The sequence below is a fragment of the Neoarius graeffei genome, chromosome 22 (assembly GCF_027579695.1).
Source record: "Neoarius graeffei isolate fNeoGra1 chromosome 22, fNeoGra1.pri, whole genome shotgun sequence".
Lineage (NCBI taxonomy): Eukaryota > Metazoa > Chordata > Actinopteri > Siluriformes > Ariidae > Neoarius > Neoarius graeffei.
This window is the reverse complement of record NC_083590.1, coordinates 12106855-12125400: the sequence shown is the minus strand read 5'-3', so window position 1 is coordinate 12125400 and position 18546 is coordinate 12106855. Positions and strand designations below refer to the sequence as shown.

The 18546-nt window shown below is 41.5% G+C and overlaps 1 protein-coding gene across 2 annotated transcripts; it reads right to left on the bottom strand.

Moving 5' to 3' along the window:
* Nucleotides 1–6114: 6114 nt before the first annotated feature.
* On the bottom strand, nt 6115–13092 carry LOC132870369 (zinc finger protein Gfi-1b-like). Of its 2 annotated transcripts, XM_060904013.1 has the most exons (7): nt 13021–13092; nt 11610–11675; nt 9929–10222; nt 9517–9698; nt 7990–8130; nt 7711–7876; nt 6115–6472 (listed from the first exon to the last, which is right to left on the bottom strand). In XM_060904013.1, exons 3-7 carry the CDS (start codon nt 10179–10181, stop codon nt 6240–6242), a joined length of 975 nt encoding a protein of 324 aa, XP_060759996.1. In that variant the 5' UTR covers nt 10182–10222; nt 11610–11675; nt 13021–13092; the 3' UTR covers nt 6115–6239. The 2 variants fall into 2 exon arrangements, with proteins under 2 accessions (XP_060759996.1, XP_060759995.1); XM_060904012.1 differs by lacking the exon at nt 11610–11675 and having other exon boundaries at nt 13021–13088.
* Between the last annotated feature and the right edge of the window lie 5454 nt (nt 13093–18546).

Genomic DNA, 18546 nt, shown 5'->3' with positions numbered 1-18546 from the left:
CAAATTTCATGAAAATAAAAATGCTCTGTTTCTCAAAACCCCGTGAATGTGGATAGAATAAAACAGTTATTCCACCCAATCTCATTATACATGGCTTATAGACAACTCGGTGCTATGTGCCTCATCAGCTATCAGCTCATATATAACTCGATTTCATGAAATAACTGTTAAATAGCTGCTATAACGTAAGTGAGAACAGGAACTAATCTTGTTTTGTGGATGTTCCTCAACATGAAAAGTCACTGTAAATGGACATAAAGTACGTCTTCCTTTAAGGAGTAAAAATGGTTTGAAATGTTTGGGTTTTTTATATCAGGAGAATGAATCAGCTTTGGGGGTAGGAACGGTAACTCAGCTTCATATCAGCCTATCACTGATTATTAGCCCGTATTACCCCGCCACCACACCCCCACCACACCTTTAAATGTTTTATTCCTTACTTACTACATCTTGACTTTTTGTGGATGTCTAAAAAAAGTATTGATTTTGCTGGAGATTCTTTTCAGTGCAAACTGAGTTCAGACTAATTATTTATAGATTAAAAAATAATTGTAGTCTGATGACTGGTGGTCTGTCAGTAACTCCACTGAAAACACACAAACTATAAACATGGACACTTAGAAATACAATCCCCAAGAACTACAGCACCCTCTGTCACCTGAGTACTAATTACAGCTGTCACGCATTCCTCTCATCAGCACTCCACCTACTTAAGTCACACTCACACAACACCCCAGTCTGAAGTATTGTCCTGTTTGTCCAGTACATACTGAGCCTTGCATTCTCCTGTTTGTTGCTCTGTTTTCTGACCTTTTGCTTGTGCTATTCTACTATGATTTCCTATTTCCCCTATTCTACATTGTTTGCTGATCGCCTGACCTACGCTTGTTTCCTGACCTTGCTTCTGTCTTCTGTTTTGGCTTTGTCGACTGTCTACTTCCCAGCTCTCCTCTGCACATACATCAGTAAGTGCCTGCCCTCTGACAGGATACTTCACCATTATGGATGTAGCAGAGGATGTGAAGCAAATGGCTTTGAACGCTCAGGGATGCCTATTAGAAGAACATCAACAAATGCTAGCAGACCTCAACACCCGCATGTCACAGCTAGCAATCGTGATGTCGCAGGCCCTCCTACCATGCCCCGAGTCCCTCTCCAGGTCCACACTACAACTTCCGCCTCCAGGAAAATTTGCCAGAGACTACACAGAGTGCAAAGGTTTCTTGCTTCAGTGTTCAATGTATTTCGCTACCATACCTACCCTTTCTGACAAGCACAAGATTGCTAAGCTTATTACTTTTCTCATGGGCAAAGTGCTGTGCTGGGCTAGCGTGATTTGGGACAAAGAACAAGATCAGTCAACTTCCTATGAGCAACTCCTCTTCATGTTTAAGAGAGTTTTTAACCACGAACCAGAGGGAATTGAAGTCGGAGAGAGTCTACTAACCATTTCACAAGGTTCCCATAGTGTAGCAGAATATGCTCTCAATTTCAGAACAATAGCAGCAGCTAGTGGATGGAATAAACCTGCTTTGAAAACTGTTTTCTGCCAGGGTTTACACCCCGCAGTTCTAAGTGAACTCGCCTGCCATGATGAGCAGCTCTCTTTGGACTCGCTGATCAATCTATCAATTCTACTGGATCATCTGCTGACTCACAGACCCTCCATTCAGGAAAGTGCTAAAGCTGACACAAACTCCAATGACCGTGCTCCCATGGAGGTTTCATTTACAGTGGTGCTTGAAAGTTTGTGAACCCTTTACAATTTTCTATATTTCTGCATAAATATGACCTAAAACATCATCAGATTTTCACACAAGTCCTAAAAGTAGATAAAGAGAACCCAGTTAAACAAATGAGACAAAAACATTATACTTGGTTATTTATTTATTGAAGAAAAGGATGAAAAGACTGCACCTATTCACATTCAGGTGGGAGCTCTGCATTCAGAGCACATCTCTGTTTATGCCACCACCATAGACAATCACGATCTCATCCTTGGCTAACCTTGGCTTCAACTTCATGACCTACTGATATCCTGGCAGAATAAGGAAATCCTCCAATGGTCTTCCACCTACAGTACTTCCAGAATTGCATTTCACGCCCACGAATCAACCTTGCCTCCACCTCTGTAGAAAGCCCTCAACCAGACTCCCTGGACAAGGTTCCAGAATGTTACATGGACTTACGGTACTGGAGGTCTTTAGCAAGGGAAAAGCATGTGGATTACCACCATATCAACCCTATGACTGTGCCACAGATCTACTGCCGGGCATGTCACCACCTCATGGACACATATGTTCTTTGTCCCAGAAGGGAGCAAGCAGGCCTGGAGGAATACATTCAGGAGGCACTTAAGCAGGGTTACATCCGACCGTCCAAGTCTCCAGCTTCTGCAGGCTTCTTCGTCCAGAAGAGAGGAGGTGGACTTCAGCCCTGTACAGATTATCGTAGACTTAACTAAGGCTCTGTTAAGTAGTCATATCCTCTTCCTCTGGTTCCTGCGGCCCTAGAGCAGTTAAGATCAGCAGAAATCTTCACAAAACTTGATCTGAGAAGTGCTTACAGTTTGATCCGGATCAAAGAAGGTGATGAGTGGAAGACCACCTTTAGCACTACCACCAGCCATTTTGAATACTGGGTAATGCTGTATGGTCTTTCTTCAGCACCCAGTGTGTTCCAATGTCTTATCAATGACATTCTACGGGACATGCTGGGTAAGTATGCCATTGCATACATTGACATCCTAAACTACTCTCCTGATGAGAAAAGTCACCAGGAACACATCAGAGCAGTATTACAACATCGTCTCAAAAATCAGCTCTACGTCAAGGGTGAGAAATGCGAGTTTCATCAGAATCACATCTCCTTCCTGGGGTACATCATTAGCACCAAAGGAGTCAGCATGGACTCCTCTAAAGTATCTGCAGTGACCTCTTGGCCTACTCCTACCTCTATCAGGGAACTTCAGCACTTCCTCAGTTTCGTCAATTTCTACCTTCGGTTCATTAGGGGTTTCAGTACCATCACTAACCCCCTAACCACGCTACTTAAAAAAGGACCCAGACACCTCCAGTGGAATCCCCAGGCCGAAGAAGCATTTCAGTGTCTCAAGAAGTCCTTCACCACTGCTCCAGTCCTACAGCATCCAGACCCTACCAAACCCTTCACTGTAGAAGTGGACACATCAGACACTGGAGTAGAGGCAATCCTATCCCAATGTTTCGATGAAAAACAAAAGCTCCATCTCATAGCATTCTTCTCCAAGAAGCTCTCCTTTGCTGAGAAGAATTATGACGTCGGCAACAGAGACCTACTGGCCATAAAATTGGCCCTAGAAGAATGTAGACAGTGGCTTAAGGGAGCTACACACCCCTTCATTATCCTCACCGATCACAAGAATCTCGAGTACCTCAAGTCAGCCAAGAGGCTGAACCCTTGCCAAGACACGTGGGCCTTATTCTTCACCAGATTTAATTTCACCATTTCATTTCGCCCTGGTTCTAAAAACACTAAGGCAGATGCACTTTCTCAAAGTTTCGGTTCAGCACACTAAGAGTCCATCAGTCACCCCATTCTTCCATCTCAGTGCTTCGTACAGTCCATCACATGGGACCTTGACAGCGAGATAAGACATTCCCAACCATCTACATTACCTGACAATCCACCACCCCGCCTACTTTATGTTCCTAAACCGTTTTGAGGTCTTCTCATTACTTGGACTCATTCATCTCCCGCCACAGGTCATCCGGGCAGCCAGCATACACACCTAATGCTTAAAAACAAGTATTGGTGGGAAAATATGCTGACCGACATTAACCGGTACATCGCCCCTTGTTTCACATGTGCTCAGGCCAAAGTTCCCAGAATGCCTCCTGCTGGCAAGTTATGTCCCCTGCCGACACCTCAAAGACCATGGTCACATATCGCTATTGACTTAATCACTGACCTTCCCTCGTCTGAAGGCAACACAACCATCATGGTAACCATAGACCATTTTTCGAAAGGCCTCAAGCTCATCCCTCTGCCAGGCATCCCCACTGCATCTCAAACAGCTGAGCTCCTCTTCCAGCACGTGTTTAGATATTGTGGTATCCCAGAAGACATTGTTAGTGATCGGGGCTCCCAATTCATCTCTTGTTTCTGGACAAGTTTCATGGATAGACTCGGGGTATCAGTTAGCCTTACCTCCAGCTACCACCCCCAGTCCAATGGGCAAGTTGAAAGGGCTAACCAAGAAATTGGCTGCTTCCTCAGAATTTTTTGCATGAGCAATCAGGGGGACTGGGCACCTTATCTCCCATGGGCTGAATTTGCACAAATTTCCCTGAAGCATTCGGCTACACAGCTAACACCATTTCAGTGCATACTCAGCTACCAGCCTCCCTTATTCCCCTGGGATGATACTCCTAGCCAGGTCCAGTCAGTGGAGGATTGGTTCACATGCAGCAAAGCATATGGGAGGAGGTTCACCAACATCTAGAAATGGTCAATACCAAATATAAAGAATATGCAGACAACCACCGAGGAGACAACCCTAACTTTTCTCCTGGTGACAAAGTGTGGGTGGCCATGAAGAACCTCCAAGAACCCAACACTTGCAAAAAATTCCAGCCACATTACATTGGGCCTTTTTAAAATCTGACATCGCATCAATGAAGTCTCCTACTGGTTAGAACTCCACCCCCCACAGCAGACTATCTCCCATGTTCCATGTCTCCAACCTGAAACCCGCCATCCCAGGTCCCCTTGCTGAAAACATACGTGTACTCAAACATCCGGAACACCTTGTAGAAGGTGAGCCCATCTACCAGGTAAACAAGATCCTCAACTCGAGACACAGAAGAGGACAAATCAAATATCTGATATATTAGGAGGGGTATGGACCTGAGGAACAGAGCTGGATCCCCACCAAGGATCTTCTGGACCCTCTCCTCAGGCAAGAGTTCCATGCCCAAAATCCCCACAAGCCCACACCACGAGTTAGAGACCATCCTCGTAAGAATATAGCTCCCACAGGGAGTTCAATGGGGGGGGGGGGGGGGGGGGGGGGTTTCTGTCAGTAACTCTGCTGAAAACACAAACTACAAGGATGGACACTCAGAACTACAATCCCCAAGAACCACAGCACCCTCTGTCACCTGAGTACTAATTACAGTTGTCATGCATTCCTCTAATCAGCACTCCACCTACTTAAGTCACACTCACACAACACCCCAGTGCGAAGTATCATCCTGTTTGCCTAGTACATACTGAGTCTTGCATTCTCCTGTTCGTCTCTGTTTTCTGACCTTTTGCTTGTGCTATTCTACTACAATTTCCTATCTCGCCTATCGTTGTTTGCTGATTGCTTGACCTACACTTGTTTCCTGACCTCGCTTCTGTCTTGGCTTTGTCAACCGTCTACTTCCCCGCTCTCCTCTGCGCATACATCAGTAAGTGCCTGCCCTCTGACACTCTACAGTTATTAAGTGTGTGTGTGTGTGTGTGTGTGTGTGTGTGTGGTGACTGTGGCTGATGTGCATTTCCTTGTTTCTGTCATTCCTCGCTGCTGAGACCTGAGACTACATTAAAGTAAATCTGTCCCTGCAAAGTCTTGTTCTTTTTCTATTTATTATTCATTGTATTATCTCATCTCATCTCATTATCTCTAGCCGCTTTATCCTGTTCTACAGGGTCGCAGGCAAGCTGGAGCCTATCCCAGCTGACTACGGGCGAAAGGTGGGGTACACCCTGGACAAGTCGCCAGGTCATCACAGGGCTTCATTGTATTATTATTATTATTATTAACTCAAGCTTGTTGACAGATTTCTGGAAATTTCCAAAAAGCCTGAAAGACACGACAGTCATCTCATTTACAGTATGGTGGTTTCTGTGGTAGCCAAATAAACAAATAAGCAAACAAAAACACTCCTCTGGGTGGGAGGGGCAGCCTCTCTGTCTCTCCTGTCAATCACAGTGACATTAGCCAATCATGCATGTCTGTGTGCTGATGAATGTAGAAGAGGGAAGATAGCCCTTTCCTCTGAGTGTGTTACGCTGCCTTGTGACACTGCAGTTCTGAAAGATGTCATCGATTGACTTCACATGTCTCAGAGACATTTATCCATGTTGTTTTTATTTGCATATTCATTAAGAACACATCTGTTTAAAAAAAATGCATTTCAAGACAAGATCTTAAACCAATATACATTTTCTGTGCACCACAGTTTTGCGTTTTGGTTATTTATCAGTGAGCGCTAACTCAGGCTGCTCTGGAAGGCCGTGCTGCCGCCACTGCTGTCGCTGCCGCTGCTGTTGTTGCTGCAGTGCGTCTCGAGGTGGCGCTGCAGGTCCAGTTTCCTCTGGAAGCCAAGCGGGCAGTGTAGGCAGCGGAACGGTCTGTAGTTGCTGTGCTTTCTGCTATGAGTGATCAGGTTGGAGCTCTGGCTGAATGCCTTCCCACACACCACACACACGTGGGGCTTCTCACCTGTCAGTGATGGACAGAAAACAGAATCAGAGAAGAAAAGGTACTTGTAGACACAGAGAGGTCGCCGAAAGCTTTGTTTTAGCTTCATCACAACAAGATTCATCACCATATTCATATTAACGCCAGTCTAAGGACAAAATGTTAACATATTCTCAAAAATGCAGCATCCAGCACCTGATTGGAGTGATGTGGTGAAACACTTCCTGTTTCTGTACCAGTGTAGCTGTGTGTCTGGAATACTTGAAGAATCAGTCATTGTATTTGCTAGGCAGCTAGCTAGCTAGGCCGTTTTCATTTACAGTCTGAATTACTAAAGAAATCAATTGCTAGCAAGTTAACAAGCCATTTCAAACAACATTAGCAAGCTACGTTAACTAGTGCATGTACAATCTAAATTATTCAAAGAATCAATCAGCACTTATCTTAGCTTGTGCTTGTATTTTATTTATTATTAGCCAAAAAAAAATGTTCTTGAGTCACACTAGTGTTCTAGAATCACTATAGAAGCTATCTAATTTTCAGCTACGGTAAATTTTATGTGATTATCGTGATTGATTAGAGAATTATAAGTATTGACTACGTTTGCTAGCTAGCTGAGTTAGCCAGGCAGTTTTCTGTGCAAATTGTAGCCTACCTTGATAGTGTCTGAAGCGCTCCTCAAAGACTCCTTAGCTAAGTTAGCTAGCTAGTTTTCCTTGGAAACATGAGGTATGTTATGCTAGCTTGTGCCTGTGATGTATCATTAGCTAGACAGCTAAAGTAACTAGAAAAAGAGTTAAGCATTAATAAGAAGAATCACTAGCTAAGTTAGTTAGCCACTTTGCTCTGGAAACATTAGCTACATCGGTTTGTGCTCCTGTTGTCTTGAATGCTTGAAGAAACATTAGCTTCATTTAATTTGTGTCCATTAATTTGTGAAGAGTTACTAGAGAAGTTATCCAGACAACTTTTAGTGGAAATATTACCTCGCTATTTTTTTTTATTTTGTGCCTGTATTGTCTTGATTACTTAAACAGTTCTAGTCAACTAACTAGTCAAACTAGTGAGTCCATTTACTCTGATAACAAAGTTATCTTGTGTCAGAATTATCTTTAATACTTCTTAGCTTTATCTACAAGGCAGCTAAGGTAGCTAGCTGATTTCCTGTGCAAATAGTTAGCAAATTTTCTGTAAACACATTAGCTAGCTACATTGTGTGTGTGTGTGTGTGTGTGTGTGTGTGTGTGTGTGTGTCTTACCAGTGTGTATGAAGGTGTGTTTCTTCATGTCAGATTTCTGATGGAATCTCTTGCCGCAGTATTGACAGGGGTAAGGCCGAGTGTCGGAGTGGATCAGCAGGTGAGTGGAGAGAGTTGACGAGCGTTTAAACACCTTCCCACACACCTTACAGACAAAACTGCGCTCCTGACACACATACACACGCAGTCATTTATTAAGCTAACAGACCTTGCTAATTCTGGAAAGATTCACATCCTAACATCACATGACTACAACACACATACACAGATGTGCCTTACTTTAGCCCTGCCATAGAGGCTAGCAGGAGGTCGGAGCTCATGATGCTGTGTGTTGAAACCAAACCCAGTCAGGGAAACAGCAGCTCTGTTGATGTGAGACCTGCGCAGGTGAGTCACTAAACCCATGGCTGAGGACAGCACCTGAGACACGGCAAGGACATCAAACACAATTCTTTATTAAAGTTAAAGCCGAAGGCTTGGGAAAGCTTTCTACTGGGTCGTCACGGATCAGAGAAAACATCTGAAAAGCTTTGATGAACTTCGACAATTCTAAAGTGACCTAAACAACAGTTTGGGGAAGATCGAAGATCAACATGTTGGTAAAAGTTGTGAAGTGTTCTAGTAAGATGTAATGAAATCTGAAAAGGTTTTTTAATTCTAAAGAAATTCTAACAATTTGCTGAAAAGTTCTAAAGTCACTGTGGAATCTTTTAAAAATAAAGTTAAACTGATTTTTTTTGAAGAATTCTAAAGATTCTCCAAACACTTTCAGAAGTTCTGAAAGAAAAAATTGTGAAAAGTTCACAAGAATTCTAAAAATTGCTGAAAAGAGAGAAATAATTTTAAAGCTTGAGTTATAAACATAGAGTTGTGTAGGGTTCTGTAGAGTTGTGTATAATTGTGCAGAGTCGTACAGATTGTGGAGAGTTGTGCAGTGTTGTGTACAGTTTTGTGGAGTTCTGAAGAGTTGTAAAGGACTGTGTTGACCTGTGTTGAATTGTGTAGAGTTTTCTGAATTGTGTAGAGTTGTGTGTAGTTGTTTGATCTGTGTTGTATTGTTTAGACTTGTGTAGAGTTGTCCTCAGTTGTGTAGACTTGTACATAGTTGTCTTGATCTGTGTAGAATTGTGTAGAGTTGTATGACATTGTGTTGAGTTTTGTAGTTGTACAGAATTGTGTAGAGATGTACACTGTTGTGTAGAGTTGTGTGGTTGTATAGAGTTGTGTTGAGTTTTGTAGTTGTACAGAATTGTGTAGAATTGAACAATGTTATGTAGAATTATGCAGAGTTGTGTAGCTGTACATAATTGTGAGGGAGTTGCACATAGATTTGTACAGTTGTAGAGATGAGTTGCAAAGGGAGGTGTTGAGTTGTAGAGTTTCTGCTGTACAGAATTGTGTAGAGTTATACAGAGTTGGGTTGAGTATTGTAGTTGTACAGAATTGTGTAGTTGTGTTGAGTTGTAGAGTTTTTTTTGTTGGGCAGAATTGTGTTGAGTTGTGTAGAGTTGTATACAGTTGTGTTGAGTTTCATAGTTTTACACTGTTGTACAGAGTTGTGTAGAGTTGTGTTGAGTTGTATACTGTTGTGTAGAGTTTTGTAGATGTACAGAGTTGTTGAGTTGTACACTGTTGTGTAGAGTTGTTTAGAGTTGTACAGATTTTTGTTTTTGTACAGAGTTGGGTAGGGTTGTGCACTGTTGTACAGAGTTGTGTAGAATTGTGTAGAGTTTTGTTTTTGTACAGAGTTGTGTTGAGTTGTACACTGTTGTGTAAACTTTTGTAGTTGTGTAGAGTGGGTCTCACCTTCTCACAGAGTGGACATTCGCACAGTGGAGTGTTGGAGTTGTCCTGCAGTCTGTGGCTCAGCAGCACCTGCACCAGTCGCTCCAGTTCCTGCTCCCTCTGAGAGCTGGGGGTGTGGCTCAGGGGCGGCGCCCACACCGGGGTGGACACCATGGGGTGCTCACTCTCACCCGCCTCCTTATCTACAGGGACACATACAATGAGGTGTCAGCCAGGAGCAGCATTACTGACTCATCCCCTCATCCCCTAATTCCCTCATCCTCTCATCTAAATCCTCCTCAGCTTTGATGTTCCGTCATCTTTAATAAATAACTGAATCAAAATCTCAGAGCTCCACCCAAGAGGATCTGGCAACCGCTTCCAATCTGTTATTTTGATCGGAAGCCATCTGATCAGAGACCCTGTAGTTTACCTGTTCTCCAGAGACCCCAGTCCTCAACATGGGAGGCGGAGTTTGGGCTGGTTTCCATGGCAACCCGGTGAGAGGCAGGGTAACTGGGAGCTGATGGGAGTTTTGTGCTGAGCTCTAGTGCTTCAGGTGAGCTGCTCCTGTTGGACCCGTACATGGCTCCGAGTTGACTGTCAGCGTGGTAGGTGTGGGAGTGGGCGGAGCGTGATGAATGAGACCCCACCCTCTTGCTCTTGACCAGAAAAGAGCGAGGCATTTTTCTTAAAGAGGCAGGAGGAGGAAAGACAGAACAGATGTCTAGGACAAAAAAGAAATAAAGCAGAGCGTTAGCGGGCCACGTTTCCGGACTTTTTTTTTTTGTTGCTCCAAATCTTGATTAGCTTGCCAGGTGTGTGTGTGTGTGTGTGTGAGAGTGAACAGTTTCTATGTGGCTGTGAGATGTTCAGTGCAACACAGATGACAGATATATTGTTTCTTTCGTTCTAACAGTTATCCTTCTCACGGCTTTGTTACTGTGACAATCACACACTGAGCTACAGCTTACATCAGGATGTTTTATTTCACCTTCACCTTCAACAGCTACATTTCTGTATACAGCCGGTCATTAGGTCAGTGCTCATATCCACAACAACACACAATGACGTGCAAACCACCAACAGCACAATGACACAATGCTTGGAGGATTTGTAAGGATATAAAACTGGCAAGACTTCACACAGATACAGATGCCATCTGAGAACAGAAGTCTTTAGAGCATTGCTCAAGAAGTGGAGATGACGATTCACAAAAAACGCCAGAAGATAAAGACAGGAGTAATCACAGAAACAAACAAACAAATGTAACCTCTTTCTAAAAAAATGTAATTGCCTTTTATATATTTAACAGCACTCTTGAATTCTGCCTCCTTATTGGTCAGAAGAAAAGGTGTTGATTTAATTCTCGGAAAGTAGCGCAGGTTTTTGTGTCAATGTGTTCATTCTGATACATTATCGTCTCTATAGTAACCACTCGTTCACAGCAAACCTTTCGTGTAATCTAAGACGAATACGGTGCTGTTTTCATATCACTATCATGAGACGGAAGGAGTCTCCAGTGTCAGCGCTTTATAATAGGACTCGGGAGTTTGTGGTTTCTCAGCAACAAGCTGCATTATTAGTGCATCCGGCTGACAGGTGATGAGTTTATGCCATCATATGTTGTCCGTCCATCTGGCGTCGTTCACATTTCATGAAAATTACTTCTTCTCTCTCAATTCTTCACCGATTTTTATTCTTTTTGGCAAGAAGGTAGGTCTGCCTGGGGTGCATATAGCATCTACCCAAACTTGCATAATTGCAATTAATAATGAAGATATGGAGTAATTAATCAATCTCTAATGAGCAGTTTCCACACAAATCGTTTCTTCTCCCTCAATTCTTCATTGATTTTGATTTTTTCTGGCATGAAGGTAGGGGTAGGTAGGGTGCATATAACTTCTACCCAGATTTGCTTCATTACAATTATTAATGAAGTTATGGACTAATTAAACCTTAATGAGCAGTTCAACAAAAATTGTGGTCAATTCCTCGCCATTTTGGGTTCTTTCTGGTAAATAGGTTGGTATTCCTAGGGTGGATATTGCTTCTATATATAGCTTGTATATAGTGTATATAGCTTGCAACGTTTGTTGCGCAAGGTGGCCCACTTTAGATCGTTCCTTCTGGACTAGACGGGGCTGGAGTGAGCCACACCGTCATTGACAGTCTTGTTTCTGTGAGGAGTATAACACATTGGAATGTGCTGTCAGAGGAAAATAATCAACCTTCATCACATCTACATGTCATAGATTGGAAAAAAAAAAGACTATAACAGTACAATGGTCAGTGTTAGATTTAGATTTGAAGAAAAATGAGCTATATTTGAACATGAGCATAAAAATATGGAAATAATACAGAACCCAGAACTCAGTAAAGCATCCAAGCCAAAGTGGAAAAGTTTAATTTGACTCTTTTTACGAAGTAAGTAATAAAAAAAATCACGAATGTCAAACTGACGTCAGAGTTAAAAAAGAACGACATCTGGTACAATCAGATATCATTGGATACCATTTGTCATATTTACTACAATACCTGACACACTCTCTCTCACACGCACACACCTGTGTGATTCAGTTAGGAATCCAGAGCCTGAGGTTTAGGTGTTTTGGGTTTTTTTTATACCCAGTTACACGCTGTGGCCTTTTCCAGCTGCACAGAGCCTCGAGTAGAACTTCTCTCACTCAAACTCTCTGCACACTCACAACTCGACTAAAATCAGCTTAATAAATGATAAACTGTGATTCTATCCCAAGTATTATATCCTGACACGCTCACACACACCAACACTCTTCAGAAACAAATGACATGCGCGCACACACACACACACACACACACATCAACTCCAGCGCACGATCAAGACTGCAGATCAGATAGCTTTTTTAATTCTTTGTAAATAATTTATCAGGAGGTTGGTTTGAATTGAATTGAATTGAATTGAATTGAATTGAATTGAACTGTATTAAACTGTATTAAATTGCATTGCTTTAAAAGTTTTTAAAATTATATTCAATAAGGTTGAATGTTGAAAATGCTTCATGTTTAAAGTTACTGATTCTGTTTGCATTGCTGTTGGAGATAATCTGTCACAGGCTATATAATATACTACAAACTAAAATAATACACAAATCATTGTGTGTAAATGTTAAAATTTCCTCTGAAAAACAGCCACATTTTCATCCATCAGTCGTTTGCTGCAATGTGAAATGAATTGAGCTGCAGTTTAATGCTTTTAAAATGGATTTAAAGTCAAATTATTTAAATTACAAACATCATCCAATCCACGAAAACTGATTTAATCTCATGATATGAAATCTATCATTTTTACACCACAATCATACATGCTGATGGATAAATAGTGTCAATAAAATATATATTTATCCTTAACATGTTGAATAAATAAGCTTCAGTTGTAATAATGACAATAAAAAATAAAGTGATGAAATAAATCTGTAAACCTGTAACACACAGGTGATCTCTGGGCTTGGATCTGTCTTTATTTCTGATTTTTATTGGACTTACCTCTCAAGTCATGAGCAGGACCTGACTCCTGGCAAGTGAATGTGTGAGTGAGTGGTGTGTGTGGTGTGTGGTGTGTGTGCTTGAATGTTTCTATGTATGTATGTTCTCTGCTATTGTACAGTCATCACACGATTGAGGGCTAATGTGATTGAACCAGACTGAGGTTGGACCGAGACTGTGTGTGTGTTTGAGAGAGAGAGCACAAACTGACTGAAGAATGAATTTTTTTGACATGACGAAATTAATGCATAAATAATGACAGATTGTTTCTTTAACCTACACATCAGACTAAATCTGAATTATTTTTAATTAAACAGTTTTAGTTTTAAAAAATATATATACCTTGCTAAACCTTAATTCGCTCTACATTCATATTTTTTGCTTAAATTTCAAACTCCGAATTTTATAAAACCTCAGAATTTTACAAAACACATGTAAACATGTGTCGGAAACTGATCTCCTTTCAAACTCAGTCGGAACAGTCTGAGATCGTGACCACGAACAGACCCTCATCACTGCACGATACCATACTTTGATTCATTTCGAGTAACATCAGGATCTGTGAGTGGCCAGATCTTAAATACACTTATGCATGTATTGTTATTGAACAGAATAAAAAATAAAATTTAAATTAAAAAAAAAATCTGTAATTGCTGTCATGGTGTTTTTTGGATGAAAAAAAGTTTATGTTGCATTTTCAGAAGGAGTCTCAAGTGTCAGTGCTTTGTAACAGTCAGACGTGTTCTGTGTCGCTTTGTGGTCTTTCAGGAACATGACAAGCTGCGTTTATCTAGATTATTGAATGAAAACAGACACTTGTGATGTTCAGCATTAACTCTAGCATTAAATTATAATTACTAAAAAAAAGCTCTGTAATGTTTGGTGTGGGATCGTAACTCCGCCATGATTTCTTTAATGAAACTCTTTTCAACATTTTAAACACGGGCGATTGCTCTAAGACAACGAGAGAGGCTCAGCCTCCTCTAAAAATGACGAACATCGTGTAGGATGAATTGCGCTAGGCTTATGTTATAGCCGACCTTATAACACTGCTATTTCAGATCCAGAATCATAGAAATATATGTGCTCAACCCAACTACAGTGCGAAATCATTCCGTTATAACTTTCCCCAGTTCGCCTAATGTGTGCGTGAGTTTTTCTCCATCGTGACAGCGCGATGCAGCCCAGCCTCAGTGGACTGGGAGCTATGTGCTTGTCAATCTCAAAATGCAAGACAATTATTGGACAAATACTGCGAAAACGTCCGCCCACGGAGTCTCATGGACTCCCAGCCTCAATGGACTTCAACGGCATTTGGGAGCTCTGCGCTTTTCAATCTCAAAATGCAAGATGGTTATTGGACAAATACTGCGAAAATGCCTGCCCACGGACTCCGAGCCTCACAGTGGGAGGGACATGGTAGTTTCCGCGAGGAGACTGGTGATTGGTGAAAGCGGCCGGATATTTTCTTTGATTGACAGCTCATTTCAACTATAGACAGGCAGCGGTACAGTGTTGCCAGATTGGGCGGTTTTTCAACATATTTTGGGCTGGATAACATCAGCAGTATTTGGCAACATCAGTTCAGTCCCATGCAGATTCGCAAGTGCTGTGGTGTATTGTGAGAGATCGGCTTACATTTCGATTTCATTCATTACATACGGTTTCTACCAGCTTTTTTAGTTTATATATATTTTCATTGTAAATAAAGTGTAAATATAGTGTTGTCAAGTTTGCTATCTTAGTTCCAGAAATTTCGTTTATTTGAGTGACTGAACTTGAACTTGAGGGGGCTAGTCAGCTAACAAGAAAGCTGTGCATGGATGCCAAGCATTGCTGATTTAATTTTGGCAAAGCCATTTGCCAGTCTTCCTTTTGAGGAAAAAATTAAAATTAAAGAGCAGGGTAGGCCAACGCCTCAAATTGACTTGGTGAAAAAGGTAGGGAATAATACTCGTTCCTTTCAGCTCTCCTGGTACGAGAAAGTGAATTGGCTAACAGCAAGTGACCCACATCAACAACAGTAAATAGGCTACTTTAGTAATATGTCATGGATGGACCAAAAATACAGAATCTATTTAAAATGTTTATGCTGAGTATATTATATTGGAATATATGTTTTTCTGGATATGAATTAAACACCGCTACAATTTGGAAAACATTTTTAAACAAAAACACAGCCAAGGTCAATTTTTAAACAACATGCCACAATTTTAAAATATAAAATGTTAAAATATACCCCCCTGCCAACACCACCATCATGTATATTGGACAGTAGGCTAATGGGCCAAAAGAACCTGTTATTTCACAGTTTGTGACCCTGCCAACAATCAGCCAGATCAGAGGCAAGAGTATGGGCAAAATTGATGTGTTTTTTCTTTTAAAATCTGGAAATATCATAACCAACCAGCCTCCCCTGTTTGAAAGACTACCAGCCGCCACTGATTTTAAAGTACTTTAATATATTCTATTATATGGATACAAGTGTTTTACTGGGAAATACACCACTGGTATTTTTCATCTGAGCTCCATCCGGGACATGGAGATCCAAAACCGTGACATAAATCTCTATATGTCACTTGTGAGGAAATCGATAAATTGTTTTGATAAATTTAGGGACTTTTTGTGAATGTGTCGATATAATAAGAAAATCACACGTTGGCTTGAAGAGATGAAGTTTATCTTCTCGTCTTGAAAGATTCACACTTTGCATCTGAAATACATGGTGAATCTGAGTGACATTTAAATAATATTGTCTGGGTTTTTTTTCGTGGTCTATCAGATATATTCCATTCAGCTAGCATGATACTGAATGAGTCAAAGATGAGTAGCTGAATGGAATATATCTGACAGACCATGAAAAAAAATCCAGCCAATATTATTATTATTATTATTATTATTATTATTATTATTATTATTATTATACATTCCTTTCAGGTGTTCAACGTCTCTCTTTCAAAATTTTCTCAAAATCTTCCATATTTAACGAAGCAAACCTGGTGGCCATGTTTGTTTACAAATTGTCACAATCGCTCACTAGCGCGGAATTTTTACGTCTCTGACGTGTGACGTCATGTTGTCTTGACAACCATGTAATATCATAAACCATATTCAATGCTCATTCTCCATTGGGTAGAGTGACGCAATACATGTAGGATAAGTTATATGCTAACAATATTGCATGCTATCAAACCAAATGAATGAAACCTGCTAGAAGGGAATAGAACATGTTTTTATTCCATCAAAAAAGTGTCCTATTTTCACTCCGATGATGTCACTCCCAGTGTTTTCCCACTGACTAGATACGTGTTGTCAAATTGGTGAACCAGTTCAACATTAAAATTCATTTGATTAACTTGCACATCTTTTTCTGGTTGTGTCCATATAATATAAATAACATCACACAGTGGCATGAAGGTGTGAAGTTTATCTTCTTGTGTTGAAAAAAAAATATAGATAGATAGATAGATAGATAGATAGATAGATAGATAGATAGATAGATAGATAGATGGGCGGCATGGTGGTGTAGTGGTTAGCGCTGTCGCCTCACAGCAAGAAGGTCTGGGTTCGAGCTCCGTGGCCGGCGAGGGCCTTTCTGTGTGGAGTTTGCATGTTCTCCCCGTGTCCGCGTGGGTTTCCTCCGGGTGCTCCGGTTTCCCCCACAGTCCAAAGACATGCAGGTTAGGTTAACTGGTGACTCTAAATTGACCGTAGGTGTGAATGTGAGTGTGAATGGTTGTCTGTGTCTATGTGTCAGCCCTGTGATGACCTGGTGACTTGTCCAGGGTGTACCCCGCCTTTCGCCCGTAGTCAGCTGGGATAGGCTCCAGCTTGCCTGCAACCCTGTAGAACAGGATAAAGCGGCTAGATATAATGAGATGAGATGAGATAGAGTGGGGAAAATAAGTATTTGATACACTGCCGATTTTGCAAGTTTTCCCACTTACAAAGAATGGAGAGGTCTGTAATTTTTATCGTAGGTACACTTCAAATGTGAGAGACAGAATATAAAAAAAATCCAGACAATCACATTGTATGATTTTTAAATAATTAATTAGCATTTTATTGCATGAAATAAGTATTTGCTCACCTACCAACCAGCAAGAATTCTGGCTCTCACAGACCTGTTAGTTTTTCTTTAAGAAGCCCTCCTATTCTCCACTCATTACCTATATTAATTGCACCTGTTTGAACTCGTTACCTGTATAAAAGACACCTGTCCACACACTCAATCAATCAGACTCCAACCTCTCCACCATGGGCAAGACCAAAGAGCTGTCTAAGGACACCAGGGACAAAATTGTAGACCTGCACAAGGCTGGGATGGGCTACAGGACAATAGGCAAGCAGCTTGGTGAGAAGGCAACAACTGTTGGCAGAATTATTAGAAAATGGAAGAAACTCAAGATGACTGTCAATCTCCCTCGGTCTGGGGCTCCATGCAAGATCTTGCCTCATGGGGTATCAATGATCATGAGAAAGGTGAGGGATCAGCCCAGAACTACACGGGAGGACCTGGTCAATGACCTGAAGAGAGCTGGGACCACAGTCTCAAAGATTACCATTAGTAACAATCTACGCTGTCATGGATTAAAATCCTGCAGTGCGCGCAAGGTCCCCCTGCTCAAGCCAGCACATGTCCAGGCCAGTCTGAAGTTTGCCAGTGACCATCTGGATGATCCAGAGGAGGCATGAGAGAAGGTCATGTGGTCATATGAGACCAAAATAGAGCTTTTTGCTATAAACTCCACTCGCCGGGTTTGGAGGAAGAAGAAGGATGAGTACAACCCCAAGAACACCATCCCAACTGTGAAGCATGGGGGTGGAAACATCATACTTTGGGGGTGCTTTTCTGCAAAGGGGACAGGACGACTGCACCGTATTGAGAGGAGGATGGATGGGGCCATGTATCATGAGATTTTGGGCAACAACCTCCTTCCCTCAGTAAGAGCATTGAAGATGGGTCGTGGCTGGGTCTTCCAGCATGACAATGACCTGAAACACACAGCCAGGGCAACTAAGGAGTGGCTCCTTAAGAAGCATTTCAAGGACCTGGAGTGGCCTAGCCAGTCTCCAGACCTGAACCCAATAGAAAATCTTTGGAGGGACCTGAAACTCCATGTTGCCCAGCGACAGCCCCAAAACCTGAAAGATCTGGAGAAGATCTGTATGGAGGAATGGGCCAAAATCCCTGCTGCAGTGTGTGCAAACCTGGTCAAAAACTACAGGAAATGTCTGACCTCTGTAATTGTTTCTGTACCAAATATTAAATTCTGGTTTTCTATTGTATCAAAAACTTATTTTATGCAATAACATGCAAATTAATTATTTAAAAATCATATAATGTGATTTTTTGTATTTTTTTTTAGATTCTGTGTCTCACAGTTGAAGTGTACCTACGATAAAAAGACCTCTCCATTCTTTGTAAGTGGGAAAACTTGCAAAATCAACAGTGTATCAAATACTTTTTTCCCCACTATATATATTTATATATATAAACACATACACACATGGGTGGCACGGTGG

Bases quoted from the DNA above. Each gene is read 5' to 3' on its own strand.
- LOC132870369 (XM_060904013.1), bottom strand. From the start codon at position 10,181: ATGCCTCGCTCTTTTCTGGTCAAGAGCAAGAGGGTGGGGTCTCATTCA. The intron at 9,699-9,928 runs GTAAACTACAGG...GTGTCCCTGTAG, and splicing joins CTGGGGTCTCTGGAGAACAG to ATAAGGAGGCGGGTGAGAGT. The intron at 6,473-7,710 runs GTAAGACACACA...CATCACTGACAG, and splicing joins ACACACCTTCATACACACTG to GTGAGAAGCCCCACGTGTGT.